The following is a 27826-nucleotide window of genomic DNA, read 5'->3' as shown; positions in this document are numbered from 1 at the left end:
CTGGCGAGCATGTTGCTCGGCTTGGATTAGCTTAGCTGAGCTTAGCATCGGGACGAACTAATTACGGATCCGCATATATGTACTGCTTTGTAACTGTGTACATATGGGATGCAAGGGGATTTTCCCTTATTTGCAAGAGGTTGCTCTAACCTAACCTAGGTAGGTTTCGGCAAGTGGAACCAGCCTGCCTGGGACCTTGACCCACTTGACCCAGACCCTGACCGTGACGAACAGGGGGAAATAATGATCGGGGAGTAGCTTCCGCATGCAACGATTCTGTCCATGTGGTTTTCTTCTGCTGAATTCCCGACGCAGTGTTTGATGTCCACGAGGACGTCGTTGCCCGGTCTCTACTCTACGCGCATATAAACGCAACACGTTCGCACTCGAAGCGGCCGACCGTGGAGGGGCACCTAGACTGCTAGACATGCGCCTTCCAAAGTAATCCCAAACTACAGGCTGAGGCTACCGCCTTGAGAGCCGAAAGCTTTCAGAACCACTTGGAATGCCATGATCCGGTCTCGATGAAGGAGCCAAGCGTCAAGATGTTCTTGTCTAGTATTCTCGGCGCTTCCGGGCGTGGTGGCTCTGACAAGTCCAGAGCCCGGAACCAGCAAACGACCCCAGAGGTGTCGCCGTCACGCCGACCACGAAGCCCAGATCCAGCGTCCGTAGTCTACATATCCGACGAGTCGCAACTGCAGCCAGTGAATCCTCTGCCGAATGAAACATTAGATTTGAATGCCAGCCTGCAGATACTCGCCGCTGTGTTTCCGGACGTGCAGATTGAGGTCTTCCGGGAAATGCTGCTGAGCTTTTCCGAAGAGTCAAGAGTTGCCGTCGTTGCCGACGCCATGCTGAAGAATCCGACCCGATGGCTCAAAGGACGAAGGAGACTCCTCGCTGAGGGGAAACAGGTTCCGGGCCCTGCGCTGGAGCGTCTAGTTCCCCGAAACGAAGCCTTCCGAGGGGACGAGTACCGAAACGCAGTCCGCGCTTTAGCCCTGTCCGAATTCAAGGGTTTGTCTCGATCTTCCATCGAAGCTGTGCTCTCAGAGTCGAATTATTCTTATCTCGATGCACGACCCACCTTGGTTGACATTTCGTCCAAGTCCTGGAAGTTCACATTTCAAGCCATCTTCTTCCGGCGCAAGCCTGTGACGAGCGGCGAGGCGAAGCACCATCCACTGGTCGTTTGGAAATCCACAGGACATGGCTCAATCATACCAACCATCAAGTCCACTAGCAACCCCGAACTCGACCGAGAGTTGTTCGAAGAGCTCATCGTACCGTTGCAGAGAATGGAAGCGGCTGCGAGGGCGGACCATGACTATGACTTGGCCGTCAAACTACACACCGAGGAAGCCGAAGCATGCGAAGCCACATATGAGTGTACATGTTGCTACACGGATGTTACATTTGAGGAGATCACCACATGCAACAGTCACGAACACATGGTTTGCTTCAGATGCGTCCAACATTCCATCACAGAAGCCGTATTCGGACAAGGATGGATGAGAAACATCGACAAAGACACAGGAACCCTTCGGTGTCCAGCCGTGTCTTCTGATGAATGCAAAGGCTGCATTTCGTCTGAACACATTTACCGTGCTATGCAATCACAGAAAAGTGGTGCCGAAATTCTCCATAAGATGGACCAACGGCTTGCCGAGCACGACTTGATTGCGAGCAATCTGCCCCTTATTCGGTGCCCCTTCTGCAACTATGCTGAAGTGGACGAACTATATGTGCCGACGAACAAGCGAACGTTGAGGCTTCGGGCTCGCAACATCCCAAATCTCATCCTAATATTCATCTGCTCCATGATTTCTCCACTTTCAATCCCTCTTGTCTTTTCCGCATTCGCATTTTTGGTTCTATTGTGCAATGGGGTGTTCCGGAACTGGGTCACGTCCCGTTTTCGTGCAGCTGTTTCGCGCCATCAAAGACGGCGTCTAGGCTTGAGGTTCGCCTGCCGGAATCCCTCTTGCGGCCGTTCTTCATGTATGTCCTGTTCAAAAGCGTGGGTTGACATCCATGTATGCCACGAGTCTAGTCTCGTCGCGTTGCGTACACAGGTCGAGCAAGCCATGTCCATGGCTGTCAAGCGTGTCTGTCCACGATGCAACACAAGCTTCGTCAAGTCAGCCGGCTGCAACAAGCTAACTTGCCCTTGCGGCTACAAGATGTGCTACGTCTGCCGCAAGGACATCAGCTTGAGCACCGAGGGGTACCAACATTTTTGTCAGCACTTCCGTCCCGAAGGAGATGGAAGACGCTGCAGGGAGTGTGCCAAGTGCAACCTGTGGGAAGCAGAAGACACGGAGGCTATCCTGAAGGAGGCACGTGTCGAGGCCGAGAAGAAATGGCGCGAAACCGAGAGAAGAGAGTTATCAGGAGCCGAAAAGGCGTATCTGGAGACCGGCATTGCAAGCACACAGGATGATGTCGTGACGCGGATACTTGCCAACGGCAGTAAAGTGCCTAGCATGGAGGATATTTCCGACGGAATTATTGAAGCGCTATTTTTCATTGGTACGTAAGGGAGGATCAGACATACCCGCACTGGTCATTTGGTTTTGCTGCATTTTCTGTTCGGTTGGTTGGTTGGAGAGTGTAAGAAGCTAGCTGGGAGCACCGAAAAGCGAATGATACCGGAGAGGATAGAAATTGGTTCATTGGCGTTCAGGCACGGGACATGGGGACTCTCATTGGGCATGGTATTGGCTGCACGGCAAACGGCACTGGATGGCGCCTCTCATGCTATACCCTCTACACTATATTAGTTGTTTGCGAGGTATTTTGAACTTGTAGGATTTGCAAAGTTAATCATAATTCAGTACATCAAACTCTTGGGTCTGTTGGCCATTGAACTTTCGCCCTACTCGTATTCATACAATAGCAACCGTGCCACACCTGATCGCATCGTGTCGCATCTTAATTCGTCAAACCAGGTGTCCCCCCCCCCCCCCCCCCCCTACAGTAGATTAGACAAGCTCGACAGCGGCACCCGAGATGGCAGGCTTGCCAGTCTCCTTTACCTTGGTCTGGAAGATGACCTTCTTTCCATCCTTCCACATCTCGGTGACCAAGGTCTCACCAGGCAGGACCGTTCCGGCGAAGCGAACCTTGATGTTCTTGTACGGGCCAAACTTTTCGTAGACGGCCTTGCCAGCAATACCCATGAAGCACAGCCCGTGCAGGATGGGACGCTTGAACCCGCCCAGCTTGGCAAAGTTGGGGTCGACGTGCAGAGGGTTGTAGTCACCACTCAGACGGTAGATGGCAGCCTGCTCCTCGGTGGTCTTCTCCTCGACCACGACGTCAGGCATGCGCTGGGGCGGGACGTTGGCGGCCGTGGCGGCGCCGCGGTCCTGGGGCTTCTTGGGCCCGCCGAAGCCCCCCGAGCCGCGCAGGAAGACGGTCGACTCGTTGTAGAAGATCTCCTCTCCCGTCTCGGCGTTGACGGTGCTCACACCGCTCTTGAGGATGGCAGCTGAGCCCTTGTCGACGACCTCGATCAACTTGGCGGAGCTCTTTGTCCTGGCAGAAGTCGGGATGGGGTATTTCTTGATCTCGAGGTACTGCTCACCGTGAAGCAGCATCATGGGGTTGAAGTTGGGCACAACCTCATCCATACTGTATGGTGTCTCGACATCGAAGGCGGGGATGACACCGAAGGTCGGGAGGACTTGGAAATCGTCGTGGCCCTCAAAGACGTAAGCGAGGTCGGTTCTCTTGGCACCGACACCGAGGTTGTAGAGCATGGAGTCTCGATCGGTATACGTGAATTCAGTTTCAGGCGACTGGGCAGATTGTGCCTTGGCAATAGCTTGGAGATACTGGCTGTCACCTGAAGAAGCGGGAGCGGATGACGGTGGCGACTTGGACTTCTAATTTACAATCATTGTCAACACAAGCCATTCTACACTAGACTTTGGATATATACAGTTGAGCTAGGGGGCAAAGATAATTGGAAGTTCATACCTTGCCAGCCCCGCTCTTGTTCTCCATGTTTGCCATGATCTTCTGGATCGAGTCTGCAGCCTTCTCGGGGTGGTCTGCCCTGCCGTCTTCAAAGTCAATGACCTTGCTCCATTGCTCAAGGACGGCTTCGGGAGTCAACGGCACATCAACAGGGAAAGCGGCACCACCGGCGCGCTGCCACCTCGTCTGGCCGGCCCAACCACTGCCAACTTCGTAAAGACCCCCAGTTGGGTTCTTGGGTCCCTTCTCGGCGGACAGAGCCAACACAAGAGGCGCTATGTAATCCGGCTTGAACGCCTGGACCATCTCTTCCGGCATGATCGTCTTGGTCATGGCAGTGCCAGCGTTGGGTGCAATGGTGTTGACGTAAATGTTATATTTGTAACCTTCGAGGGCGAGTGCTCTGGAGAAACCAAGTATACCGCATTTCTGTTTGTGTCAGCAAGAGAAGAGAAAGAAGAGAAGAAGAAAAAAAGGGAAAGAAGGGGGGGGAGGAAAAAGAAAGAACAAGTTCCATCTTTGAGTGCAGATATAAACTTACGGCGGCGGCATAGTTGGACTGGCCAAAGTTACCATAGATACCACTGGTAGATGTTGTGTTTACAATACGGCCAAACTTCTGCTTCAACATGATAGGCCATGCGGCCTTGGTGACCTTGTAGGTACCACGTAAATGTACATTCAAGACGGGGTCCCAAAGGTTGTCGTCCATGTTGGTAAAAGCCTTGTCGCGTAGGATACCGGCATTGTTGATAATGATATCAATGCGACCGAATGCATCCATAGCCGCCTTTACGACAGTCTCGCCGTCCTCGGCGGACGCCTTGACGCCTACTGCCTTACCTCCCAGCTTCTTGATCTCCTCGACCACAGTGTCAGGGTTTGCGAGATCGTTGACAACAACTGATGCACCGGCCTTGGCGAATGCGAGAGAGTATGCGCGACCGATACCTGCACCGCCACCAGTGACCAGGGCAACGCGGCCCTTGAAGTCGACTTTCTCACCCTGCTCACTGGGGCCCATCTTCATGGACTCCTCGAGAAGAGTCATGAAGTCATTGGGTCCAGATGGGTATTGTGGGTTTGAGAAATCGGTCACCTTGCTCCATTGCTTCAGGACGGCACCAGGAGTGTAGCTGTCGTCGGCCTTCAACAAAAGACCACTGGATCTCTCCCACCGGAGCTTGGCAATGTGGCCACCGCCGACCTCGAAAATGGAGCCGTTCTCGGTGGTGTTGGTCTTGTGGACCAAGACGGCGACGAGCGGCACAACCCACTCGGGCCTCAAGTTCTCAAGCACATCCGGAGGCATGACAGTTTCAGTCATGCGACTCGCTGCGATGGGTGCAATGACATTTGAGATGATGTTGTACTTTGCGCCCTCCTTGGCCAGCGTCTCTGTGAAGCCGACTTGCGCCAGCTTTGCCGCCGAGTAGTTGCACTGGCCGAAGCTGCCGAAGAGACCAGCAGCAGATGCGGTGTTGATGACTCGTCCGTACTTTTGCTTGCGGAAGTGCGGCCATGCAGCACGGGCGCACTTGTAGGCTCCCTTGACGTGAACCTTCATGATCAAATCCCAGTCATTGTCGCTCATATTCTTGAAGCTGACGTCCCGAAGGATGCCGGCATTGTTGATTAAAATATCGATCCGGCCGAAGGTCTTGACGGCGGTTTCGATGATCTTGTCGCCATTCTCGACACTGTCGTAGTTGGCGACGGCCTGGCCGCCGGCCTTCTTGATCTCGTCAACGACTACATCGGCAGCCTGCCAAACCAGCCCTGTTAGCATTGGACAATTACTTGGGGCAGTGCGCTGCTAGCTGGCGGGAGGGAATGCCATACCTTTGTCGAGTTACCCTCTCCCTTGAAAGAGCCACCAAGATCGTTGACGACGACCTTGGCTCCTCTTGAACCAAAGAAGGTAGCGTATGCCTTACCCAGACCACCACCGGCGCCGGTGACGACGACGACTTGGTCGTCATAGCGTAGCTGTTCCGCCATTGTGTGAAGCCGTGGAATGTGGGTGAACGAAACAACAAAAGGCTAGGGGGAAATGGATGTAGGTTCTTTCACAATGGGATGATGCGGACAGTGAGGACGGACAGGACGTAGTTTATGGTTGAGGATGAACTTAAAAGGCATTGTTTGTCTACGCACCCTGCTGATCTCCGACGCAGCTTGCCGTCTTCGAGGTGCCCCAGATATGACCTCGGGTGCCGAGGCAGTTGGTTAGCCAGCGGGTTAGCCAGCGCGCAACATCAGCGCCTCCATTGCCGAGGGGGACGCTAGGCCGGATCCGTCCTCGTTCGTTCTGGGGGACGGGACGGGGACGCGATGGGATGCGATGGGATGCGAATGCCTTTCTCACATGCCATTCCCCAAGGCCACTCCCACCTCTCACCTCTCACCTCTCACTCAGCGCCAGAACCCCAGATCAGACAACCCCCCCCCCCCCCCCATGAATGAGGTCATGTGCATCAAGACTCCCCAAGTCCACTAACCTCTAGGCTGGAGCAAGATCCTTCAGGTATTCCATTCCTGCAATCACATGTTCAGACCCTAGCATCCGTGCTTGGTGCTAGACTAGGTTCGTCTACACACTGTAGGTCAGCCTTTCTGCAGTAGCATGGACTCAACTCAACATAACTACACACCACTGTGCATATTCCATTGATAGAAACGATGGAGCAAACTGTACTTGGTACACACTGGCGGCAATGGCCACGGTCGGGAAACCCGTCGATGCAGAGGTAGTATTGTATTGGCATTTGCCGAACGGGTTGATGCAACCATATTTGCCAAAACGCACCGCGAATGAATGGCTACCGCGAAAAGTGCCCGCCCTGCAGTTGCAAATTACTGGCAAGGTAAGTTACCACCGATGTCGTTTGCATTCTAGTCTAGACTGAGTTCAGCCGGGCGAGCCACAGCCGCTTGGACTGTGTAGATAGTCGCTATCAGGCACCCCGCAGTTCCCCCACAGTGGCTGTTTCTGCAAATAGACAACCATCTCCGTCCGAACTGGCCGAGTCACCGCACCGTAGTTTTTCATCGGCATGAAATGAGACTAGGTAAAGAAGTATCACTCAGCTACCGCCCAAAGGACAACATATCAGGTACATATATATATATATATCTATACCGTTGACCCCGGCGTGTAAGGGCTTCTTGTCGCAAACTCGGGCTTGTCGTCCTGGCAGGTTAGGACGCTCAGATCGAAACGCTGTACTGTAGAACAAGGTAGTCCCGGTCTAATGAAAGTGCGGATTACAGTGAACCGGGCCTTGATACCAGCGGTCGAATCCCTATTCAAGAAGCAACTGGAGTCCACCCCTGAAATGTCCTTCACCACACTATAGAAAAACGCATTCTAAATTGTCAAGTGCGATTGTCGAAAGAAAGAAGAAGAAGAAGAAGAAGAAGAAAATAACACATCCAAAATGTCTCACATAATTGACGACAAATCTCCCATCTGCATACCCTTCATCCTTGAACGTCTGCACCGGCACCAAGCCAGCAATTCAGAAAAACCATTCATAATCGGTCTCAACGGCGTGCAAGGAGTCGGCAAGACGACGCTCGTCAAGGCACTTGCCTCGACTTTGCGGGAAAAGGAGGCACTGCAGACATTAGTCGTCAGCATCGATGACTTCTACCTGAAGCATGAGGACCAGGTCGCGCTGGCCGAGTCCCACCCGGACAACGTGCTGGTATCATGCAGGGGCGAGCCTGGTAAACTGGCGGCCCTACATTCATTCGTATGCGACCCGTCCTGACGTGGATACAGGAACACATGACATGCTCCTGGCCGATGACTTCTTCTCCGCAATTGTAGAAGGGAGGCCGGCCAAGATCCCGCAGTACGACAAATCCGCTTTCGCGGGGCAGGGCGACAGAGGCCCGGAATCAGCATGGGAGCCTGTCAATCAGACAGGCCAGCCCAAAGTCCAAGTCGTGATATTCGAGGGCTGGTGCGTCGGCTTCAGGCCCCTTTCCTCCGGAGAGGTCAAGGCAAAGTGGGAGGCTCCTAGCAGGACGTTGAACTTGCACAGACTCGAGCATCTGCTGTTCGTGAATGAGCGGCTGAGGGCGTATGATCCGATAACGGAGTTGATTGACGCTTTCATCCATATTGATGCCGAGGACACACAGTATGTCTATGATTGGCGGCGCGAGCAGGAAGTCAAGCTTCGGGCAGAGAAAGGTACGGGCATGACAGATGAGCAGGTCGTCAGGTTCGTGGATGCTTACTATCCTGCTTACGAGCTATTCTCAGACAGATTGAGGCAGGGCGTGCTCACAGGCAAGTCGGGGCGCCAACTGAGGCTCGTGGTTGGTAAAGACAGGAAAGTGAAGCAAAATATAATTATTTGAGACTGATGAGAGCAGACAAACCTGCTCCCGTCTATATAAGCTATACGAAACAATCATACCGAAAGGCCCACACGAAATGAGCAAAATGATGCTATGGAGCCAATACCAAACTCCAGTTGATGCGATCGTCCATGTCGTGATTTTCATAATTGGTCGTAAGTCGTTCATTTTCTGATGTCCTCGATGTGCCAACCAAGGAAAAAAAGAAAAGAAAAAGCATTATGCTTTTTCTGTCAACTACTATCACAATGCCAAACCGTGGGCGGATATGCACAACTAAAAGTACACCTTGATTTCACTCCAGCTCCTTATTCTTCATCATGACCTGGCCCTCCTTCCTAAAATCGTCCAGGGTTTGGTCGATTCCGCGCATCTTTTTCTCGACAGCATCCTCTCGTTCGGCAATCTCTCTCTCAAAATCGTCCACACGCTTTCTTTTATCCTTGCGAGCATCTTTGAGTCTATTCATGATATCTCCAAACTGCTCCAGGAACCAGTCACCAGAGTCATCCCAGTCTCTAACTGGCATATTTGTGAAGAAGCTTGTTTGAGCTCCTGCATCTTTGTGAAGAAAATGGTGCAACTTCTCGGGCAGAGTACCTTGGAGCGGGCGCTGGAGAGAATTGGATTCTGCCTGAGCAGGGTCAAAGTCAAAGTCTTGGTCTTTCAGTTCGGCGTAGTTCATGGCGGCAAGTGCACTGTCGTCGTAGTCAAGGTCGAATGATCGCTTCTTGAGGTTCGAATATGATGGGCGCTGTTCAGGTGGCTGGCGTTTTTCAACCGATGGGCGTTTCTCGATAGACTGACGTTTTTCGACTGGTTGCCGTTTCTCAATTGAATGGCGCTTTTCTGGCTCGGGCCGGGGCATAGAGCTCTCACGCAGGCTATTGCCACGTCTGATGACAGTCGTCTCCTCTGTGAACAATTGGCGGTTAACCGGCTGGGCTGACTTGACTGCTGGCTTTGGAGTGGGCTGATCGTCAACGCTTTCGACGTCGACCTCGGTTTCTGGAAGATCTTGTAGGTCTTGACGGCTAGTGATGGGCGTGTCAAGGTTCTCGAAGACAGTTGTGCGTTGAGTGTCACGGACACCAGGCACTCTTAAATGACCACGACCATCACGTGCTGCATAGTCCATCACATCATCAGGTGTCTGATATGTCTTCTCAGGGGGTGAAGACGGCTCTTCGGTGGCGCTGGGATACGTGGTTCTCTCTGCAAAGGTTTCACGTTTAGTAGTCCTAAGAGGGAGTCTCCCTCCACGGTGATTGAGTGTACCCGGCGGCGTCTTTTCAAGGTCAGGTTGATAACGTGGCTCCTCTACGTAGTCGTCAGACTCCTGACCGAAACCTTTGGATGTAGACTTGGACCTGAATTCAGGCGTCGAGGACCTTCGCGCAGCCGGGTTACTCCCTAATACATCGATGAGCCCATTCTCGCCTATTATGAAAGGAGGGCGATCTCTGTCAGAGTCTCTCTTGGATTGTTGACGTGTCATGCTTCTTGGCTTGAAGGCAGTATCTAGATAGGGCATACGAGACTGGGTCGGCAATCTAAGGTCAGCATTACTAGCAGTTTCACTCAAGGTTGAACCCTCTATAGTAGAGCCTTCCCAGAAAGGACCCTGGCCCTGACTTTGGACCTGTCGGTGCATGTTCTGCAGCGGCTCTGTCGACGCTCCTCGGTTACGCGGGGCATGCAAGGAGGCTTCTCTGATATGACTGAGCTGATGGTTAGGACGCGCAGAGACGGGTCGGCTCAGTGCAGGGGGTAGGCGAGCAGCAGCTGCCCCTGCAGCTCTCGAGTTGGCGTTGGCATTGATGATAGGCATACGCGACTGAGGTTGAGTAGTCCTTGGTGGCGAGTTTGCAGGAGCAGGAGCTGGAATTGGATGGGCTGGATTTGGTTGATGGTGGAGGACGTGGCCCTTCTGGGGGCTGCCAGAGTCATCTTGAGCGAAGCCTTGATTTACACCAGGTGCCGCCTTGGCGTTCTGGCCATTGTTCAGAACCCAGGCCTGCATTTTGGTTTTGGAGTTGTGTAAGAATTGGGGTGCCATTGGAATGGCAATTGCTTTGCTGGCGTCAGTTCCTGGGGCGCATTGGAAGGCCAGCCTGTCTTTGTTTATTGTGAATTTCAGAGTTCAGGCGACAACGCGCGGTACGGTACGTGAAGACCGACGTGTGTCAATTGCGAAGACCGGCCACAAGCAGGCGGGCGAACAAGGCAGCCGGGTTATGTATTATGCTGCCATCCTGCCCAATGGCGGACCTTGGTATTGGGTCGCAACAGTTCCGTTCAGTTATGGCCTGAAATGCACCCAGAGACCATCCAATTATTGAAGGGTTGCGACATTGGCAGCGTGACTGGAGATAAGTTGTTCGGCAGGAAAGCCTCGAACTAGACACCGCGCAGTCATGTGACGATGCGCATGGGCCCGATTGCTCTGTCCCCATCCTCAACCCACACAGATTCCCCAACCACATTCGCCGCCTTACCTTTGGGCCGTCTAGACTTAGACGCATGCCAGATGAGCTGTCCCGCGTCCCCATCCACTATGAACAGCCAGTCAAAACCATGGATGCAATTGTCCGACCTAGAGCTTCTGAGGATTTCAAGTGCTCGAATCACAATTGCAGGTACCCGCGACTAGTGACCGTTGCGCTCGTGTGCGTTGGACCCTCTGTTCAGCCTATGTGTGTGTGGGGGGTATAAGATTATATTGGACAGAGGGATCGAAATCCCGGTTGAGCCCTTATTCGATCAGTAGTCAGTCGGTTGGTCTCGTTGTTCCCTGCGGTAGATGGCTTTGTGATCCCAGGATCGTGATTGGAATTCGTTTCATTCATGTCACTGTTCAGATTATCGGGCAGCGTTCGGACTTCGCGGAACGTTCAAAGAAGGTATACTTCCACCGCTCTTTGTCTTCCAAAATCAGCCAACTGGCTTTCATCTGGACCTCTTCTCATGTATGCCATTTCAAACGCAATGGTACCCAACAGTCGTGATTCCATGTGTATGCCTAGACAAGCCGTACCAATACTTGAGGTCGTCTGCGTCTATCCCATCCTGTGTTGCAACCCAATTGCTATTTGAGCCATCACCAGTATCATGCTCTTAAATAGACAAAGGCAAATCCAGCTATTTCGTGGTGCTAGACCACGCCTGTTCATTCCAGGTTGTTGCATGATCTTCCACGATAAAGACAGCTACAACGACTGTCCGTCTGGCTATCTCTAGCTCGTGCAGAATATACCCAAATCGGGATTGCATTACGGGATAGCACAACTGTGGCACTAGACATTCACTCGATGAGGTCTTGGGCAGACTCCACTGCTCGAAGAGCTATCCAGCGTTTTGAGGCTCTTAATCACCTGAGTCATCATATGATATGTTTTTCGCAAAAGCCATTGTAACACAGCACGGTATGCTTCCCATACGGCTTTGAGAATTACAAACTTGACAATAATATCAAAGGCAGCCGCTGCAAGAAATAAACAACACACAGACACATGTACATTGACTGTTCCGTCAATAACCATGCGACCTCGAATGACCGGACTATATTGACAACGTAGTCCCATGCCACTTTATGTTGCACGCCTGACACAGCTTGTAGTACTGGTCAGCAAGGGTATAAGTCATGGGGGGGTTTTTTTTTTTGGATCACAATAGGAAATGATGCTTTTCTGTGTTTATACTCGTCAAATTGCCCTGAAGAGCGTTGAAATCATTCTGTTATGACGGTTCTGCGTCATACTTAACGATTGTCATACTCTTTTGGTATGATGACACCAATAGTGTGCACATCTCTGATGCCAGACAGCGCTGTTGCCCAACTCATGGTATCAAGAGTTGATTCCGTTGTGCTGATCAGAGACTGGTTTCTGGGAGGCTCAACTATATCTAAAACTCGCCGACTATCTCTTTTGGTTTTCATCCATGTTTCAGGCTTTCGACTAAACATCGCATCAAACGTCAAGGCGAGTCGAGGCCAAGAAAGCATAGGGGGGCCATGGTTCGGTAATAAAACCATTGTCAATGGATCGCGGAGTCATGACCATAGTTGATGGGCCCGGCGGTGGTGGAACACCCGCCATTTCTTAATCATACAAGTTAGTCCAGCTCTAGGTGAATGTAGTGTTTCAAACCCAAACTCAATTGCTCCAGTGTTGACTAAAAGGGCCTACTGGTCTCCTTTCTTCTTGTTGGGAATGCGAATACCATTGGTGTAGACATCGCTATTCTTGCCTTTGCGCTTTCCGATTTTGAAACCAATATGCTTCCAGGTCTTTACAGATATCTGCGCATCGTTCTCGAGGAAATTCCAGGCCTTGAACTTAACCTCATACTACGCTTTACTGTGCTACTCGTTAGAAATGCATATATACTCTGAGTATGTTACACTCACATTGCCCGGAATCCATCATCTTCATGCGTAGGCGAACATCCTTTAGCGCCATGGATTGCTGTACGTAGAGCTGGTGGATTCGAGGCTTTTGTGCCTCCCTTTCTGCCCGAGTTGGCATATTGCCTGTGGTACAGTAGAGCCTGTCGTTTCGGAGCACGAATTGTTTTAGTAGCTTATGTTGAAGACTCAAGAGTACCACTCAGTGACCTCTTGGGATGCGGACGAAGAAATCTCTGAGTAAGTCTAGGAGCCTGAAATATATTATATTTATCTTGGAAAGAGAACTGACAACAGCTGCAAGCCAGCTTGTGATCGCCTGTGATTGGCCGTCCCCGGAATCTGCTTCGCCCCCTGCGCTCGACACAGCCCGCACGCCCATGTCTTGCGTGGTTGCATCATCTCATGCGATGAGATTGATGGATGGGTCAATCTCTCAATCTGGAGGCTGTATATGCCTTGTCACGCGTTGCAGTCTTTTCGTCTTCACTTCGGCCACTATTCTAGTATACAAGACTGTTTCACTTCTTGAGGCAGTTGTATTAAGGCAAGCAAGACCCAGTTCTAGGAAAATTAGCCATCTTTCTTTGCAGTTCGATGTTCAGATCAATCATAGACCCGAAGTATATATTACAAAAGCGTAGACAATAGTTGGCTCATAACACTCCTCTCACACCGCAAACGTCATGACGTTCTCGAACGAGGGTATAATTGCTATAATCGGGGTGACTGTGTCTTTGCCATCTGTTTTTGTAATTATCAGCAGGCATTTACAGCGTCGCCGGCATGATAACTGGGCTCGATTTCGCCGAACACGACCAAGTGAGTACGAAAGATTTTAAAAACAAGATATCATCGCATCGCAGCAGGCTGTAGTTTTTTAGACGAGCCATTCAGTATTCTAGACACCGCATGACTGATCTTACTCTCTAGGAGTTGGAACGTTTAGTGTGCTCATACCCCGGCCGGTTGATGGCAGTTTCGAACTGATGTACCTTGAAGAAGGACGCCTGTGCTATAGTATGAATCTCATTCGTGCAGGTTCTTTTCAGTCAAACACAAACACCGTCACACCACTTAGCTGAGACTAGGAAAGTGATAAATCATGATGCTGGCCTAGAACTCCTCCATTACCTCCAATTGATCCGCCAAAGCCTTTTCACAGCCTTGCGGACTACGACATGGAGGATATTCTCAAACTTAAAGGTGCCTTTGACGAGAACGTATATGGTTAAATAAAATTGGTGCCCGACATGAACATGTATCCAAAGTAATACTTAATTTCACCAGACGCCATGCTAAGCAATACTCTTCATATGACATACACTGTAGACGGTTTTTACACCATGATCCTTCTTAGACCTTCTGTACCGCCTAGTATGCGCCGTCCCGTGACGGCGCACCTTCCCTCGCCGCTTTCCCATTTTCCTGTCCTGTCCTCCATGAAAGATTCTTGTCTTGGATGGGACCCCTCTACCCATCTATGTATACATGAATAGCAATACACGACACCGGTCTGGCATGCTGTGGCTGTTTGAATCTCGTTGTCACATATCGGGCATAAATCTGACTCCTTGGGGGGTAGGACTGTATATATCGGAAGCAGCGAAGGTGTAGCAATCGGCGCGCTATCTACGTCACCCTCCCTTGCATCATTGTCAACCTTCGGCTTGTCATCGGCGTCCGCGGCTTTCTTTGGCGACCTTGAGCCTGATGCTGGCAGTCCACTGACTACTGGAGGCGGCAACTCTAGATTTTCTGCCGCCTTTCGGGTTAGTTGCTTTGCAAAATCGCTCGCATACCACCACTCCAGAAACTTGAGCGCAAAGATGCTCATGGGCAGCACCATGCTCAAGCTGCCCAATATTCTCGGCCCTAGAGTCCTGGGATGGAACATGCTCAAACCAGCCGCCGGCAACTGCCCGGGCCTTGGTTTGTCCAGCTCTTCCAGGGCTTTGTAGTCTGCGCCATTCATCCGCCGCACTCTTGTGCCGATCAGCCACATCAGCGGACTGTGGTATTTCGACCCGTCAAACAAATAAGCCAGGTTGAAGGCCAGGACTGCGAAGCAGTATCCCGCATGCACACTCGGGTACACGTTTCTTATAAACCACTTGTAGTAATAGAGTATTCTTTGCTTGACTGTCGGGTTCGCAGGCATACGCGTGTAGTTTGCGCCCAGCAAGGCTCTCGGCGCCTCGATCTCGTGCGACTCGTCCAGCCTCCGCTTCAGGTAGGGAATGCCGATTATCACGGCCAGGTTCTTCCAGATATCCGCGTTAGCCAGCTTCAGGGTGTCCCTGACGATGCCGGAGGCGGCTGTGGAGGCGCGCGGGATCTCGGCGGCGAGGGCCTTTTCGCGCTTGAGCCCGTAGAAATTCTCAGTGAATGAGCCGCCGCGAGTGCGCAGGTAATGGCGCTCCACGAGGAGCATGGCGAGTGCGTAGAGTTCATCGAAGGAGTTGAGCGCGCGCAGCAGATAGCGCGGATATCTCTGCGTCAAAACGGTCAAGAGGTATCGCAGAGTGGGAGGCAGTAGCGTGTTCAGTTGCTGCTCGGAAAGGATCTCGAAGAGTGAAGGCTTCTGGTCGTCGAAAGTGCCCCGGAGGGCGGTGACGAACTCCATGGTCGCTGCAGGGGCATGTAAAGCTTCGAATTAGCTTGTCGGGGTGAGCCGAAGTGATTGCGCTGCCTCATAAGCATGGCATGGCGATGATATGGTAACGGAGCTGTGGAACGTGCCGTGACGTTTCGTTGGGTGGGCATATAAGAGAGAGTGTGTGAGAGAGAGCGCGAGAGTGAGAGATAGAGAGAGAGCAGAGCCTGGAGTTTATGCCGAGGCTCGCTAACGCTGCGGGCGCCGGTGCCGGTGCCGGTGCTGGAATTGAGGTCAGCGGCACGCTACATCCCGTTGACGTACACCAACCAATGACTTATTCAATTGGAGCTGTTTAAAGGCTACATATATCCCATATACATGTACATGCTGCCCAATAAAGTTGACAAGATCATCAACAGAACATGGATGTTATATGTTGATGCGTCTGTCTTGTTCATGAGCTTGTTGGTATACGATAATGCAATGGTACTTCTTGTGTCTAACGCCCGACAATGCTTCCCTGTGAAACAAATGCTACTGTGAGCAGTGTATTACCTACTAGGTTAGTAAGTAGGTTGATTTGACAGAAGCGCAAGGTTAGCCTTCTGTCGCACACCTTCCAATGCAAATGACGACCCAAGGCCAGGGCCAAAGGCTTTGAAGGCTGTATAGCAGAAAAGCCACAACATCGTACTTGATTCTAGCGGCTCTGTTCTTGCGAGGATAGCCACACAAGCAACGTTTATGTGCATCTTCCCAGACTGTGTAGCCAGAAGATAATAGACAGCATGCCGACCTAGCGCCAGGAAGGAGCTGTAAGTACGGTATGTACAGTCCTATGCAAGCAGGCCGCGGCACGTCGCAAACCCCCGGTCACTCGACAGATTGCGGGGAGGGGCCAGACGTTGTTGCTATGTATGCATGTGCGCCGGTACGATCTACGGGATCATTATGGTACAAGTAGTGTACTAACGTATATAGTACACTTACAGGGGACTTCCCGCTCTGCACCTCCCCACTAACGGACCCTGCGCACGCCTGGGCTCAACATCATACGTCAGCCTCGACGCGTTGCGAAACGCACTCCGTGGCTTTTTCGCTTTATCGCTTTATCGCTTTTTCGATAACTGCGGCAGGTAAGAGTAGCCGGTGACTTGAATTAAGTCCAACAACACACCTTGGCCTTGAAGAGCGAGAGAAAGAGAGAGAGAGAGAGAGAGAGAGAGAGGAAGCCAATTGACCCATTGTCCGCGAGATAACCTCTCTAAAGGCTCCGAAAGCTGGTCCCTCGATTACATATTTCCGTGTCGAGGAAATAGCTGTCTGCCTCCCTGCTGTACAGTAGTAGCTCAATTGAGTTCCGCATTTCCCTCTCCCCCCTACAAAACCGGTCCATGAGCCTGTAACTTGGCTGAGCGCCCGCCGAGCCATTGCCTGCTCACTTGCAACAATGGAAGCACTTCTGCATTGGATCAGGGAGACACCCAACGATGTATTAGGGAGGATTGGAGCTGCCGCAGCCCTGGTTCTATTCTTTGCCGTAAGACATACTATTTACCCCCGCCTCACCCGCAATGCGCACCCACCCACATACACGATTATACTGACCTGACTCCTGGTTGCAGCTCTACGCCGGCCTTCATCTGGTCGCCCCCAAGCCTCGGTCCGTCCTGTCCCGCGAGAGGCACTACAAGACGACAACCGGCGACGGCAAATGGATCCTCAAGAAGCTTCCGTGCTGGCATGATCGCTGGCTTGCGGAGCGTCACGCCAGCGAGACCCGTACCAACAATCACGTCCACATCCCCGACACGGGCGCGATTGAGCCTGCTTCGCTGCGACTCAGCGTCGTAATCCCTGCCTACAACGAGGAGAAGCGCATTCTCCCTGCCCTCGAGGAGGCCGTCAGGTACCTCGACGCCAAGTTTGGGAGAGAGCCACGGCCTGCCACCGCCGACGAGAAACCCATTCTCAGCCCGACCACCTCGACCCACCGGAGGATTAAGAACCCACCTCAGGCCGAGCTGGCCGGTTACGAGATCATCGTTGTCAACGACGGTTCCAGGGATAGAACCGAAGATGTCGTCCTCACCTTCTCCCAGGAGCACAACCTCCACGATGTCCTCCGCCTCGTCAATCTCGAGAAGAACCGCGGCAAAGGCGGTGCCGTGACTCACGGACTGCGACACGTTCGAGGCGAATATGTGCTCTTTGCAGATGCGGATGGTGCCTCCAAGTTCAGCGACCTGGGCAAACTGATCGAGGGCTGCGACGACGTCAAGGACGCCGGGGACCGTGGCGTTGCCATCGGCAGCAGAGGTCATCTGGTCGGCAGCGAGGCTGTAGTCCAGCGCTCGGCTCTGCGCAATTTCCTCATGCGCGGCTTTCATGTCGTCCTCATGATCTTGACGCCCCCGGCCACCTCGCGCATTCGGGACACGCAGTGTGGTTTCAAGCTCTTCTCGCGGGCCGCCTTGCCGCACATCGTGCCCTACATGCACGCCGAGGGCTGGATCTTTGACATTGAGATGCTGATGCTGGCCGAGTCGGCCCCGGCCGTGCCTGTGCTCGGCAGCGATGGTGCTGTTATTGGCAGCAGCCCTGGAATTAAGGTCGCCGAGGTCCCCATCGACTGGCATGAGGTGGACGGAAGCAAGCTGAACGTCATCCAAGACAGTATCCGCATGGCGCTAGGACTCGCCGTGCTGAGGGCAAGCTGGATGTTTGGCGTCTATAGACGGCGCTTGACATGAGTTGCCACTACATAAAGAGACGATGTCGTGGAGACAAATACCCCAGCCCACACGATAACGTGGCTATAGATCTGCTTTACACCCTGACCAAAAATAAAATAAAAAAGTTATTAAATACCTGCTTTAGATGTTGTCATGTACAACTATTTCTCTTCCATCACCAGATTCATATACGACCAACTATTGCTGGCTGTGTCAAGATGATATCATTACTATTAATCTACTTCAGGTCTATGCATGTGCCAGAATGCTAAATGCTCCCTGGTTTCTTTCCCAAGTATGTACATGTCAGTCCATATCCCGTTAATCACGTCGACCGAGTTGAGCTTTTTCTCGTCCATCTTATCACATCCAGACCCGATCTGGGCTGGGGGAAGGGGGGGGGGTATGCATAATCATACAAGTCGCTAATACGCCGTCGATGGCACGAAAGCCAGTTTTCAATGCTTCGAAATGCAAAAACGTCATCCTATCGTCTTTCACATGGAGGATCGGCACATCTAAAAGACCTCCTTGTACATAACAGGCAGGAATACTACGCAGGCCGTCCACAGCAGACGGATCGCGTTCACGAGCACCATGGGGACGTTCCACAATCCCGTGCTCTTGGCGTCGATCCAGATGGCCAGGAACGCGACGGCGAAAAAGTGGTATGCCAGCACCAGTGGTCTGTGGATCAGCCCTCCCATCAGGCCCATGGGAGATGACGTGATGCCCTTCTGGAAATACGCGAAGCAGCCACGCTGCAGCTTGGCGAGGTTGGGGTCCGCCGCGCTGAAGAGCGAGTATAGAGCTTGCGCCAGCACGTTGATGATGGAGGTCAGAGACTTGCGCCTCCAATGGAACGCATCCATGGCTCGCAGCACGGCGGACGAGTCGCCCAGGTTGGGAATCTTGGACGGGGCCAGCAGCTCGGAGAGGAGCACCACGTCGTTCAGCGCGACGGTCATGCCGCCGCCGGTAAGAGGATGTCGCATGTTCATGGCATCGCCTAGGACGAGAAGGCCAGGATGTGACTGCTTCGACGGCGGGAGCCATGAGTTTGGCATGGAGCGTGGGATTTTGGTATCTCTCTCTAGGGCGTCCTTGAAAGCAGGTTGGACTTGAGGTGGCAGCGAGGGGATGACTACGTTCTGGATATAGCCGCGCACGCCGCCGTTGGATGTGGACGCAGCAGGGCACTCTAATGGTACGTCAACGAGAGCGCGGGTTTCGTGCGTGCCAATTTGGTAGAGGAGAACTGGCGAGGCGGTGCCAAGAACAACGTGACCGAAGTTTGGCTGCGGGAGATTGGCGTCGATGAGTTCGAGGGCATAGAACTTGGACTTTACCACCGGTGTCCTTTCGATGTACTTCTTGCGGAAGATGGAGGCGTATCCGTCGGCGACGATGGTCAATTGACCGAAGAAGAAGTCGGGGACCTTCTCGCGTGTGGCGTGATCGACTGTGCGGGCCTCGACGCCGAGAATCTCCGAGTTGTGCTCGCCTTTTATGGTGGAAATGGCCTCGGTCTCTACCATGGTGATATTGGGATGCGCCTGACAGGTATCCCGCAGTTTTTGCACAAATCGTCCATGGTGAAAGCTGAAACCCTGTGGCCTGGAGTCCTTCTCTTCGGTGTGTGCTGAGCCGTTGGCACTTCCGTTCAGGGACCCATTCGCATGTCCACTTGCGGTTCCGTTTGCACCTCCCTTCAAGAGACCTTGAATCTGGGGGTATGGTATCACTACCTGGTCGCCATAGTATATAACGTCGAAGCCGTTGCAAGCGATGGAGTCGATGCCCTCGATACAGTGGCCGAGGCCGAGCTTCCTCAGGGCTTCGACGCCGCCAGGCTGCAATAGCTCACCGACGATGCGATCTGGTTGCCTCATCCACCTTTCGAGGAGCAGGACGCTGCGATCCTGCTGTGCGAGTGCATATGCAGCCGCGCAACCGAAGACACCTGCGCCGACAACGACGACGTCAGCTTCATGGTATCGCGATCTCCGCTCGGCGCGAGCATCTTGGGTTGTCGTTGTGGTAGTCATCGGAAAGTGTTTGCCTGTGAAAAGTCGAATCGTTTCTGGCAGACGATATAGAGGTGGAGGGGCGGCGGCGTTTAGGACGCTAGAGTGACGGCAAAGACAGTGAATGAGTGAGGGCAGGAATTGTGTTGAAGCGCCTCTGTGAATGTGTCTGGGAGCGACACGCCGGGGAAATATCAGAACAGAGTCCAGACAACCTTGCGGTGAGGAAATTAGACTATCAAAAAGTCGTTCGTGATGTCAGTCCCCAATGGCACCAGAAGACCCTGCATCAAGTCATAAATCGTCTGATCATGATCGAGCCATTTCAAGCCAATTCTTTTGATCGCGCCGCACCCACGGACTGGATTGATGGATTGGAACCCCCTAAATTACAGTGGGGCTCCCGGTACTCGCGCCCTGCCCGGCCATGCACATGCACTGACTCAAACCATCTCTCCATCGGCTTTGGAGCATGTGAAGACCACTCCGGCCAGCGTATTGTTGTGATGCCAGTAACCTAACCTAGTCCATACTTCCTTCCAGTCCTTGGGCATTGATGATTCCAGCCCAGCAGCACTACGACTGGTGCTCAGGAGGCGACTTGCGATACTTGCTTGCCTACAGCAGATCAAGAGGTTTCCAATGCTGAATACCAACGTTAAAACCAACTAACTTAACCCCGACAGTGACCTAGGTTAGAGCGGATCCGTGCTGCCCGTTGGATGACGCCTACACATTGACAGCCAGACCAAAACGGTGGATCTTGATTATGCCTAACTCAGCAAGGTATCTACTGTACGTAAGGTTACGTGTAGAATATATCCAGTGCCATAACAACCAACACCCAGTCCAGCAAAACGATGCATTGATATCCAAGTACACTGAACGGCCAGCTAAGTAGGGTGAGTTTCATTAGATTCAAACAAGCATACATGGCTCGTATGGACTGCTCCCGGGCGACTGCTGGAATCCAGCCGAATCCTACATTCTCTTGCTGAGCCTAGACGCTAGACTAACGATCTTCAGCAGTACAGTCTGTATCCCACGTCGCTGTATTTTCAGCTTTGCCATTTGTGAGAATATGAGACCCATGAATACCGAGTACAAGCTGGTGAAAGCGGTTGTTGTTCCATTGAAATCGTCCAAGGTCATCTGTAAAACATCCTATATCTGCGACGGTGAAAATGAGATTGTCTCAAAGTCTGCAGTGGTTGCAGAGTATCATGCCCTGGGAGCGAGTGCGTCAGTGAATATCACGAGACAAGGCTGCGTCCTTCTTTAACGTTAATCTGGATCACTCACCTCATCGACGTCAGCATCACCTCGTTCAATTAAGTCGATACATGCATGGATGCCGTAGTCGTCAATCATGGTCTCTTTCGTCGAGGTGTAAGGCCCGGTCATCGTCTCGAAGCATGTCCTCTTGACGGAACCATTCCAAATGACGAGCCTTGAATTTTGCTTTCAAGGGGCGGGAACAGATGGGGCACAGTATCTGTGATCACGACAGGGCATAGTTGCATCAGCTTAAATAACTATTTCTTGGTTGTGCTCTATAAAGGTAAGGTGAAATAGGAGACTGTACGGTACAAAGCATATAGTATAAGTCTTGTCCACAATCCGGGGAAGTAGAAGACGTTTGAATCGCCATATGATGTTCGAATCCAGTCACAAGTCCTTCAACGTACCAATTAGCACATAAAAACCATGAGTTTAAAAGCTGTGAACCACATCCCCCCCCCCTCCCAGCTCAGGCAATATTGCTACTATGTAGAGAACTTGAAAATATTACTTAAACTTGGATGGGTTCTCAACGGGAATAGTAACAAAAGGATTTGGGGTAAAATGGAGAAACGGCGATAGCTGAGATGTAGGCATTGTATTGGAAGATATGAAAGAGGCGAGCCGAGCGCGATGCTTCCACCTCTGTGGGTAGAAACGGGATGCTTCCCTTGTTGATTAAAATGGTAGGACTCCTCGGGAGGCATGAAGCGCAGGCTCACAAGAACTGATGGTGCGAAAGGTCGTCAGAGTCTCTCAGCACTCTCAAAAACGGCTGGTATCTCATTCGCACTTTCAGCGATGCTGACAGAACGATTATGGCAATGCGAGTGTCGCAGGACTAGCTTGTACTGTCCTTGGCCACGAGGTCGCATTTTGTAACGTTCCATTCTGGTACTGGCACCCGCGATGCCCATGGCTAGCTCGTAGAATCTAATTCAACGACGACTAGAAGTGAGTGGCCAAAACCATGATGTTTCGTTTTGAAAAGAGTGAGGTTTCAAGTGGAAGCCGACTCAAACAGGAAGACCGCAGACGCATGAAGAGCCCATGAGGACAAAACACCCCATAAGTGTCTGGCGAATATACCGCATGCGGGAGGGTGTCAACTCTTACCAGAGTGATGTAAAGCGCCGATCCGTTGTCTAGGCTTGAAACACGGACCTTTATACAGATGGTCGGTATGTTCTGACCAACGCTCGGAGTGCTCTCTCCTCTATCGAGTGTAGCTATGCCGCTGTCAGACTATTAGCAACTGGGAACGGAGACTAGCTGTGTATGTCGAAATACGTATCCCGAGTAGCCGTTTCACATCCCGGAATGGCGATCAACGTTTTCACTACACTCTCTCGAAGGTCGAGTGAAGTCCATCCATGGCTGGCAGCTCCAATGGAGGTGGACAATCGTGTTCAATTTTGCTTGCCTCCTCTGGCCAGCGATTTAACGTCGATGGCATGGTTATTGAACTGGTGAAGAGAGAGATTCAGGGCAGGACCGGCGGCTGGAAACCACAACATCCACCAAGAATCTAAAAACCAAAGCTCAAATGGGCAAAAGAGGAGCCATGGGTCAAACAACAGCACCACTTATTAGGCTCAAAGCCGGATATCATAGATGACTTTAATAAAAGAGAACTGGGGAGAATTCCAGACCCAATCTAATGCTCCAATCTTCGACGATACCAGGCTGTCTCCCTCATCTGTGCCTGTTCTGTTTGTCCGCGCTAGTGTAGAATATCTGTATATAGTTGCACTGATCGGTTTAATTTTTCTGAAGTGTCGTTGAGTTTGTCTCGTGTATGCTGTTTCTCTTAAAATAAAGTTGATCCTTCGAAATCATTTTCTACAGTGACCTGATAGTTGTAGCGCCATGTGACGATAGAACCAGTGTTGCAATGAGCGTGCACCTTTACTGTGAGCAGTGACATGTAAGCAGGTTCTATAGTTGAACTCCTTCACTGCGTGAGACTTGGAAAGAAACTAGCGAAGACTTTCTTTTCATTATTTGAAAACAAATGAGCTAGTCACATCATATAAAGGGGTATCCACAATGAGAGATCTTCCATGCCTCGAAAAGTTCTAAAGACCTAGACGCTTTAACAACAAAATGCTCAGATAATTTTCGCTTCTCGGACTCCAATAGACAAATGAAAAATACTGCGTGTGTATCGGGGTTTGAGTTCAGGTGTAGGAACTCCAGGATCGCCGATCTGTATCGTTCAGCTGTTTAGCTACCATGCTTGGGAGCTGGAAGATGCAGCTGGAGATGGTTCTGCGACCAACTTACGACCAGGCTCTTGTTCCACCTTGGTTTTCTCCTTCTTCTTGTCGGTGTTATCTGTTGTTTTCTTTCTGGAAAAAAATCCTAACCCTGGTTTCTTCTCGGCGCTGCTAACGCTCATGTCGTCTCCTGGTCTCACGATCTTGACGGAGTGTGGTTCAAGATGCGACTGCGGGAAGATACCCCAGCTCTTTCCAGACGTGCCAGACCAGCACCAATGATCTGAATATGTCCCTACATACATGTTAGCGCGTAGATTCACAAGTAGCGAGCCTAAAAAGGTTGCTTACAGCTAATGTTCTTAATCACATCACCCTGGTTAAATTTCAGCCAGTTGCCCTCGCCCTTTTGATTCCACTTCCACCTCACAATAGCCTGCATACTGCTCGTTCCTTGCATTCTAGTCTCGCTCTTCGGTGGTGCATCTAAATGCACAGAGTCGGCCTCAAACGCCGCGCGAACACCATCGTGCCACCCAATTCCCCATTTGCCGTCATATTTCTCTGGAAATTCGATCCCGACAATTTTGGCGCCAACGGCAAACTGCAAGGCAGCGCCTCGATCCGGTGGACTTCTCATAATCCCGTGCGCGTTTCTTCTAGTTTCCGTCGCAACAGCTGTCGGAAGCTTACTGACCTCAGGCGCGATGCCGGCCATAACTGACTGCACAGGCGTGCTTGAGAAATGTAAATCGAAATTATCCTTGAACGTTTCAGGTATTTCGCTTCCATCAATGACGACCAGCCCGGGAATCTTTGGGAGCGGCCGCGGGTGCCGGGCCATGTGTGTAAAGAGCTGTTTCTGGTTGAAGAAGACAGTTGCGTCACTTTCGTCAAGGGTTTTGCCATCGTGGATACAGAAAACGCAGCCATACAACTGCTCTTCTATGTGCCGGATCGAGAGATGGCTCTTCTGCAACACGCGAAGCCGGAATCCCACTGAATGAGATGTATGATTACCTTTGGCTAGAACTTTTGTCAATATCCGTTGCCAAGCAGGGGTATGGCGCCGCTGAACTACTCACAGTTATTGTTTAGGTCCTGCTCCACGGCCGCAAAGTCAAGTTCATACAAGCAGTGCGTGCACTTGGCTACCGTGGTGTGAGAGAATCCGCCAACAGGTCTTTTGATCTTCTTGATACCAAGCTCGCCTCGCATAACTTCTTCAGCCCCTTTGCAGAAACCCTTCATCTGGTAAAATGATGAATGTGGTCCGATACTGCAGTCGCTCTGCCTCGGCGGCATCTGTGGAACCTCGGGGGTTTCAGATTCGACGGGTATAATCCCGGGGTCATCCTCAAGGGGTTGAGGCGTCGGGGGCAAAGACCGCAAAATATTACCACTTGTATGCGGACGGGCGTGTATTGTGGCTAAGGTGCCGGAGGAACTGGTGTTGAAAGTCCCAACAGGCGAATGCAGCCCACTTCTGTAGCCGGGAGGTGAAGCAGAGTATAGTGGCAGATGGCCCCCTACGGAATAGGGGCTGCCAGGAGGCACCGATAGCACTGATGAAGTCCGCTGCGTACTAGCCATGGGGCTTGTTGCTTCATCTATGAGCACGTCGAATATCGAGCTATTAAGTGAGTCTACAGACGGTTGACGATCGATATGCGAATTGCTGGCCAACGAAGCTTGTCGGGGAGGAAATTTCACGATGCCTACATTATGTGCTGGAGTGTGAGTATAATTGTTGATAGCACTGTCCTCGGGAATCGCCAGGGACGGATTGCCGAAATGGGGAGAGACACTGATAGGGGATTGACTTATGTCAGAGACGGAATCAAGAGACTGACCAGAGTATCTCGGCAGCTCGCTACTGCTATAGCTTGAATAGCTTGGTCTTGATTTCTCAAAAGGTCCTCCGTTCGATAGGGAGTCTCCTCTCGAGCGGCCGTTCATTGCTCGATCTCGCCAGTATGCTGAATCTGGGTCGATGTGGACGGCTGCCCCTTGATGCAAGAAAGAATCACTGCCAAGACGTTGGGCTTCTTTTCGCGTGCTATTTGAGCGTCCTCTGATATTGCTGGATGGAATAGCCGGCAGCGGCACAACCGGCGGCAGAGTTGGTGAATCGCCCACAGCCACTGGCGGTCGCCGCTCGACAGGAGTGCCACTATCAGGGCGAGCACTTAGATTTAGTGGTGGTAGTGTATCTACTTGCCAGGGATCTATCGATGGAGGTCGTGGGGGATGTTCCAGAGGTTCCGAAGACATCGTGGAACGGTGTGAACTATTCCTCTCCAAATCGCTGACTGGTCGGGAGGCTTGTCTCGAATTCGTCCTGCTATCAGAAATTCCGTCAACACCCAAATCAGGACCGGCTCGACTGCCCATCACTAACATCTCACTCAATTGTTGTTCAATTTCGCTGATCTCCTCTGGTGGCGGGTCTACAACGATGCTTGCTTGTCTCGAAGACACCTTTGTATCTACGATTGGTGCTGCTGTCGGTGCTGGCGCAGCAAGCTTGATGCGCTTGAGTATTTCTACTATCTTTGGTGCTGCTCGTCTCGAGGCTTTTTGGAGCTCTTCAAATTTGTCTGCATCAAATTCCTCGGCCTCGATATAGTCGTCGAAATCCCACAATAAGTCCTCTAATTCGGATCTAAATTCCCCAATCTCCTCTATAGTGGCATGCCATTCAGTTTCTGTCGTTCCAATCGCTTGGGAGGGCAGCTTACTATGTTCCTTCATTGCATCAACAAAATTCGCCCCGTACTCTTCATAATTCTTCTGGCACAGCGGCTCTATCTTCTTTAGTGCTCTTTCTCCCTCTTTCGCGAGGCTCTGCGCTGCCTTGCGCATGGGTGTTGAAACACCCTCATTTGCAGGTTCGGCATTACCCACAGCTATATTCGCTTTTTCGATGATCTCCCTGAATGGCGATAATATTAATTGCTCTATCTCGTCCGCCATCTTCCAGTCGTGTTGAGAGTCGAGGTGCCCGAAGCGACTTCGGAAAGTGGGCAGTCTGGCGGTCGATGGTGGGGTTTGTCGATAAGTTATATTGGCGCTGCTGCTGAGGTAAACGGGATGGCTCTTGCTTAACCTTCTCAAGCACAAGTCCCTAGAAAAGCTTGTGTATAAACTTGGTCCGCACTGTCAGATCGCTAAAGATAAATCCAGGGCAGAGTCATAGAGCCGCAGAAGGCTATGGAGGACGAGACAAGAAGGATGGAGAATAAGCAAGCCGTGTCACTAAATGCAGACGAGTCTGGGTACCTGGCTATTTCTTGCAGAGAGGCTGAATTGCGCTGCTCAGCATCTACTTGGAGTATGTAAGCCTTTCGGCACAACAATCCACTCACAGCCGCCGCGGATTATATTCCCATTGCCCAGGTAGCGACTATTTAGTAAGATGAGCCGCGGCACCGTCGCACAAACGAGACTGGGGTTTTCCCTCAGATGGTTGGTCTCTATCCGTAGAACGAAGCTTTTTCGTACGAAGTGATAGCATTTGGGGTAGCATCCCATGTAAGTTGACCGGGGCCGTTCCAATTCATGCAGCCTTCACACCATCTCCGACGCTACCAATTAGCCACCAATTCTACTCGATGGGGGAACGCAGGCGTTGTGGATAAACTTCTTGTGCCAACGGCGCTGGGCGGTGACCTGACACTCCGTAAATCCTGCAGCTGAATGGTGGAATGGACCCTTGTCGACCTCGTCTCGACTGGTGCGGGAATATTGCGAGCGACAGGCATTTCAGTGCCCTGCTAAACTGCTAGCCAAGCCTTGTATGCCAATTGGGCAGGCAGAACATCACCGGTTGCATCCGCGACAATCTTTGTCTAGCGCTCTTGACCAGGGGTAGCTTCATGGTTAAGGGTCTTCACATAGTAGACAACCTACACGGCCTCGCAAGCATTTCGTCAGATCATGACCCCTGATATTTCCGTGTTAACGCTCGACCATATTCAAGGCGCTGTCGAAGGTAGGATGTGATTACCAGGCCTACCAAAACGTACTGCATCAGCTCAGTTTACACCGCGACAATCGGCCACCACAAACCATGTTGAGCTACGGCATGTCTCACTTGTGCGGGAGATACAGTAAGTATACTTCGGGTCAGCTCAGGCCTCTACGAGAATTACAAATCTATTTGCCATTTGCAGTCTTACGGCACATTGATGATT

General features: G+C 51.7%; 9 protein-coding genes across 9 annotated transcripts; 3 read left to right on the top strand and 6 right to left on the bottom strand.

Moving 5' to 3' along the window:
* Positions 1 to 47: 47 nt before the first annotated feature.
* Positions 48 to 2799, top strand: BKA67DRAFT_548993 (uncharacterized protein). The gene has a single exon (XM_046101544.1). The coding sequence runs from the start codon at positions 525 to 527 to the stop codon at positions 2541 to 2543; it is 2019 nt and encodes a 672-aa protein (XP_045964855.1). The 5' UTR covers positions 48 to 524; the 3' UTR covers positions 2544 to 2799.
* A 175-nt stretch (positions 2800 to 2974) lies between these two features.
* Positions 2975 to 3893, bottom strand: BKA67DRAFT_548992 (hydroxysteroid dehydrogenase). The gene has a single exon (XM_046101543.1). The coding sequence runs from the start codon at positions 3765 to 3767 to the stop codon at positions 2988 to 2990; it is 780 nt and encodes a 259-aa protein (XP_045964854.1). The 5' UTR covers positions 3768 to 3893; the 3' UTR covers positions 2975 to 2987.
* Positions 3894 to 6171, bottom strand: BKA67DRAFT_548990 (Fox2 protein). The gene is made up of 3 exons (XM_046101542.1): positions 5830 to 6171; positions 4529 to 5752; positions 3894 to 4416 (listed from the first exon to the last, which is right to left on the bottom strand). Exons 1-3 carry the CDS (start codon positions 5986 to 5988, stop codon positions 3982 to 3984), a joined length of 1818 nt encoding a protein of 605 aa, XP_045964853.1. The 5' UTR covers positions 5989 to 6171; the 3' UTR covers positions 3894 to 3981.
* Positions 6172 to 7236: 1065 nt separating this feature from the next.
* BKA67DRAFT_63898 (D-glycerate 3-kinase) lies at positions 7237 to 8509 on the top strand. The gene is made up of 2 exons (XM_046105722.1): positions 7237 to 7719; positions 7775 to 8509. The coding sequence occupies exons 1-2, from the start codon at positions 7428 to 7430 to the stop codon at positions 8359 to 8361; spliced, it is 879 nt and encodes a 292-aa protein (XP_045964852.1). The 5' UTR covers positions 7237 to 7427; the 3' UTR covers positions 8362 to 8509.
* BKA67DRAFT_548984 (extracellular mutant protein 11-domain-containing protein) lies at positions 8441 to 10722 on the bottom strand. The gene has a single exon (XM_046101541.1). It carries the CDS (start codon positions 10418 to 10420, stop codon positions 8657 to 8659), a length of 1764 nt encoding a protein of 587 aa, XP_045964851.1. The 5' UTR covers positions 10421 to 10722; the 3' UTR covers positions 8441 to 8656.
* Positions 10723 to 13981: 3259 nt separating this feature from the next.
* On the bottom strand, positions 13982 to 15607 carry BKA67DRAFT_548982 (putative peroxisome biosynthesis protein (PAS10/Peroxin-12)). Its single transcript, XM_046101540.1, has one exon. The coding sequence runs from the start codon at positions 15393 to 15395 to the stop codon at positions 14109 to 14111; it is 1287 nt and encodes a 428-aa protein (XP_045964850.1). The 5' UTR covers positions 15396 to 15607; the 3' UTR covers positions 13982 to 14108.
* A 941-nt stretch (positions 15608 to 16548) lies between these two features.
* BKA67DRAFT_63874 (family 2 glycosyltransferase) lies at positions 16549 to 18288 on the top strand. The gene is made up of 2 exons (XM_046105719.1): positions 16549 to 16908; positions 16994 to 18288. The coding sequence occupies exons 1-2, from the start codon at positions 16819 to 16821 to the stop codon at positions 18119 to 18121; spliced, it is 1218 nt and encodes a 405-aa protein (XP_045964849.1). The 5' UTR covers positions 16549 to 16818; the 3' UTR covers positions 18122 to 18288.
* A 21-nt stretch (positions 18289 to 18309) lies between these two features.
* Positions 18310 to 20538, bottom strand: BKA67DRAFT_548979 (squalene epoxidase-domain-containing protein). The gene has a single exon (XM_046101539.1). It carries the CDS (start codon positions 20149 to 20151, stop codon positions 18622 to 18624), a length of 1530 nt encoding a protein of 509 aa, XP_045964848.1. The 5' UTR covers positions 20152 to 20538; the 3' UTR covers positions 18310 to 18621.
* Positions 20539 to 23313: 2775 nt separating this feature from the next.
* BKA67DRAFT_63826 (uncharacterized protein) lies at positions 23314 to 26777 on the bottom strand. The gene is made up of 5 exons (XM_046105710.1): positions 26372 to 26777; positions 25484 to 26314; positions 24716 to 25348; positions 23982 to 24656; positions 23314 to 23925 (listed from the first exon to the last, which is right to left on the bottom strand). The coding sequence occupies exons 1-5, from the start codon at positions 26604 to 26606 to the stop codon at positions 23642 to 23644; spliced, it is 2658 nt and encodes an 885-aa protein (XP_045964847.1). The 5' UTR covers positions 26607 to 26777; the 3' UTR covers positions 23314 to 23641.
* Positions 26778 to 27826: the final 1049 nt, after the last annotated feature.

Source organism: Truncatella angustata (assembly GCF_020726525.1).
Source record: "Truncatella angustata strain MPI-SDFR-AT-0073 chromosome Unknown BKA67scaffold_1, whole genome shotgun sequence".
Lineage (NCBI taxonomy): Eukaryota > Fungi > Ascomycota > Sordariomycetes > Amphisphaeriales > Sporocadaceae > Truncatella > Truncatella angustata.
This window is presented reverse-complemented; position numbering and strand designations above follow the sequence as displayed.

Excerpts from the sequence above, each read along its gene's own strand:
- BKA67DRAFT_548992 (XM_046101543.1), bottom strand. The coding sequence starts at position 3,767 with ATGCTCTACAACCTCGGTGTCGGTGCCAAGAGAACCGACCTCGCTTAC.
- BKA67DRAFT_63874 (XM_046105719.1), top strand. The coding sequence starts at position 16,819 with ATGGAAGCACTTCTGCATTGGATCAGGGAGACACCCAACGATGTATTA. Across the intron at positions 16,909-16,993 it reads CCCTGGTTCTATTCTTTGCC|CTCTACGCCGGCCTTCATCT; the intron begins GTAAGACATACT and ends TCCTGGTTGCAG.
- BKA67DRAFT_548984 (XM_046101541.1), bottom strand. The coding sequence starts at position 10,420 with ATGGCACCCCAATTCTTACACAACTCCAAAACCAAAATGCAGGCCTGG.
- BKA67DRAFT_548990 (XM_046101542.1), bottom strand. The coding sequence starts at position 5,988 with ATGGCGGAACAGCTACGCTATGACGACCAAGTCGTCGTCGTCACCGGC. Across the intron at positions 5,753-5,829 it reads GAGAGGGTAACTCGACAAAG|GCTGCCGATGTAGTCGTTGA; the intron begins GTATGGCATTCC and ends CTGGTTTGGCAG. Across the intron at positions 4,417-4,528 it reads AGTCCAACTATGCCGCCGCC|AAATGCGGTATACTTGGTTT; the intron begins GTAAGTTTATAT and ends TGACACAAACAG.
- BKA67DRAFT_548982 (XM_046101540.1), bottom strand. The coding sequence starts at position 15,395 with ATGGAGTTCGTCACCGCCCTCCGGGGCACTTTCGACGACCAGAAGCCT.
- BKA67DRAFT_548979 (XM_046101539.1), bottom strand. The coding sequence starts at position 20,151 with ATGACTACCACAACGACAACCCAAGATGCTCGCGCCGAGCGGAGATCG.
- BKA67DRAFT_63826 (XM_046105710.1), bottom strand. The coding sequence starts at position 26,606 with ATGGCGGACGAGATAGAGCAATTAATATTATCGCCATTCAGGGAGATC. Across the intron at positions 26,315-26,371 it reads TGATGCAATGAAGGAACATA|AGGAGATTGGGGAATTTAGA; the intron begins GTAAGCTGCCCT and ends ATGCCACTATAG. Across the intron at positions 23,926-23,981 it reads TGTGATTAAGAACATTAGCT|GGACATATTCAGATCATTGG; the intron begins GTAAGCAACCTT and ends ACATGTATGTAG.
- BKA67DRAFT_548993 (XM_046101544.1), top strand. The coding sequence starts at position 525 with ATGAAGGAGCCAAGCGTCAAGATGTTCTTGTCTAGTATTCTCGGCGCT.
- BKA67DRAFT_63898 (XM_046105722.1), top strand. The coding sequence starts at position 7,428 with ATGTCTCACATAATTGACGACAAATCTCCCATCTGCATACCCTTCATC. Across the intron at positions 7,720-7,774 it reads ATCATGCAGGGGCGAGCCTG|GAACACATGACATGCTCCTG; the intron begins GTAAACTGGCGG and ends ACGTGGATACAG.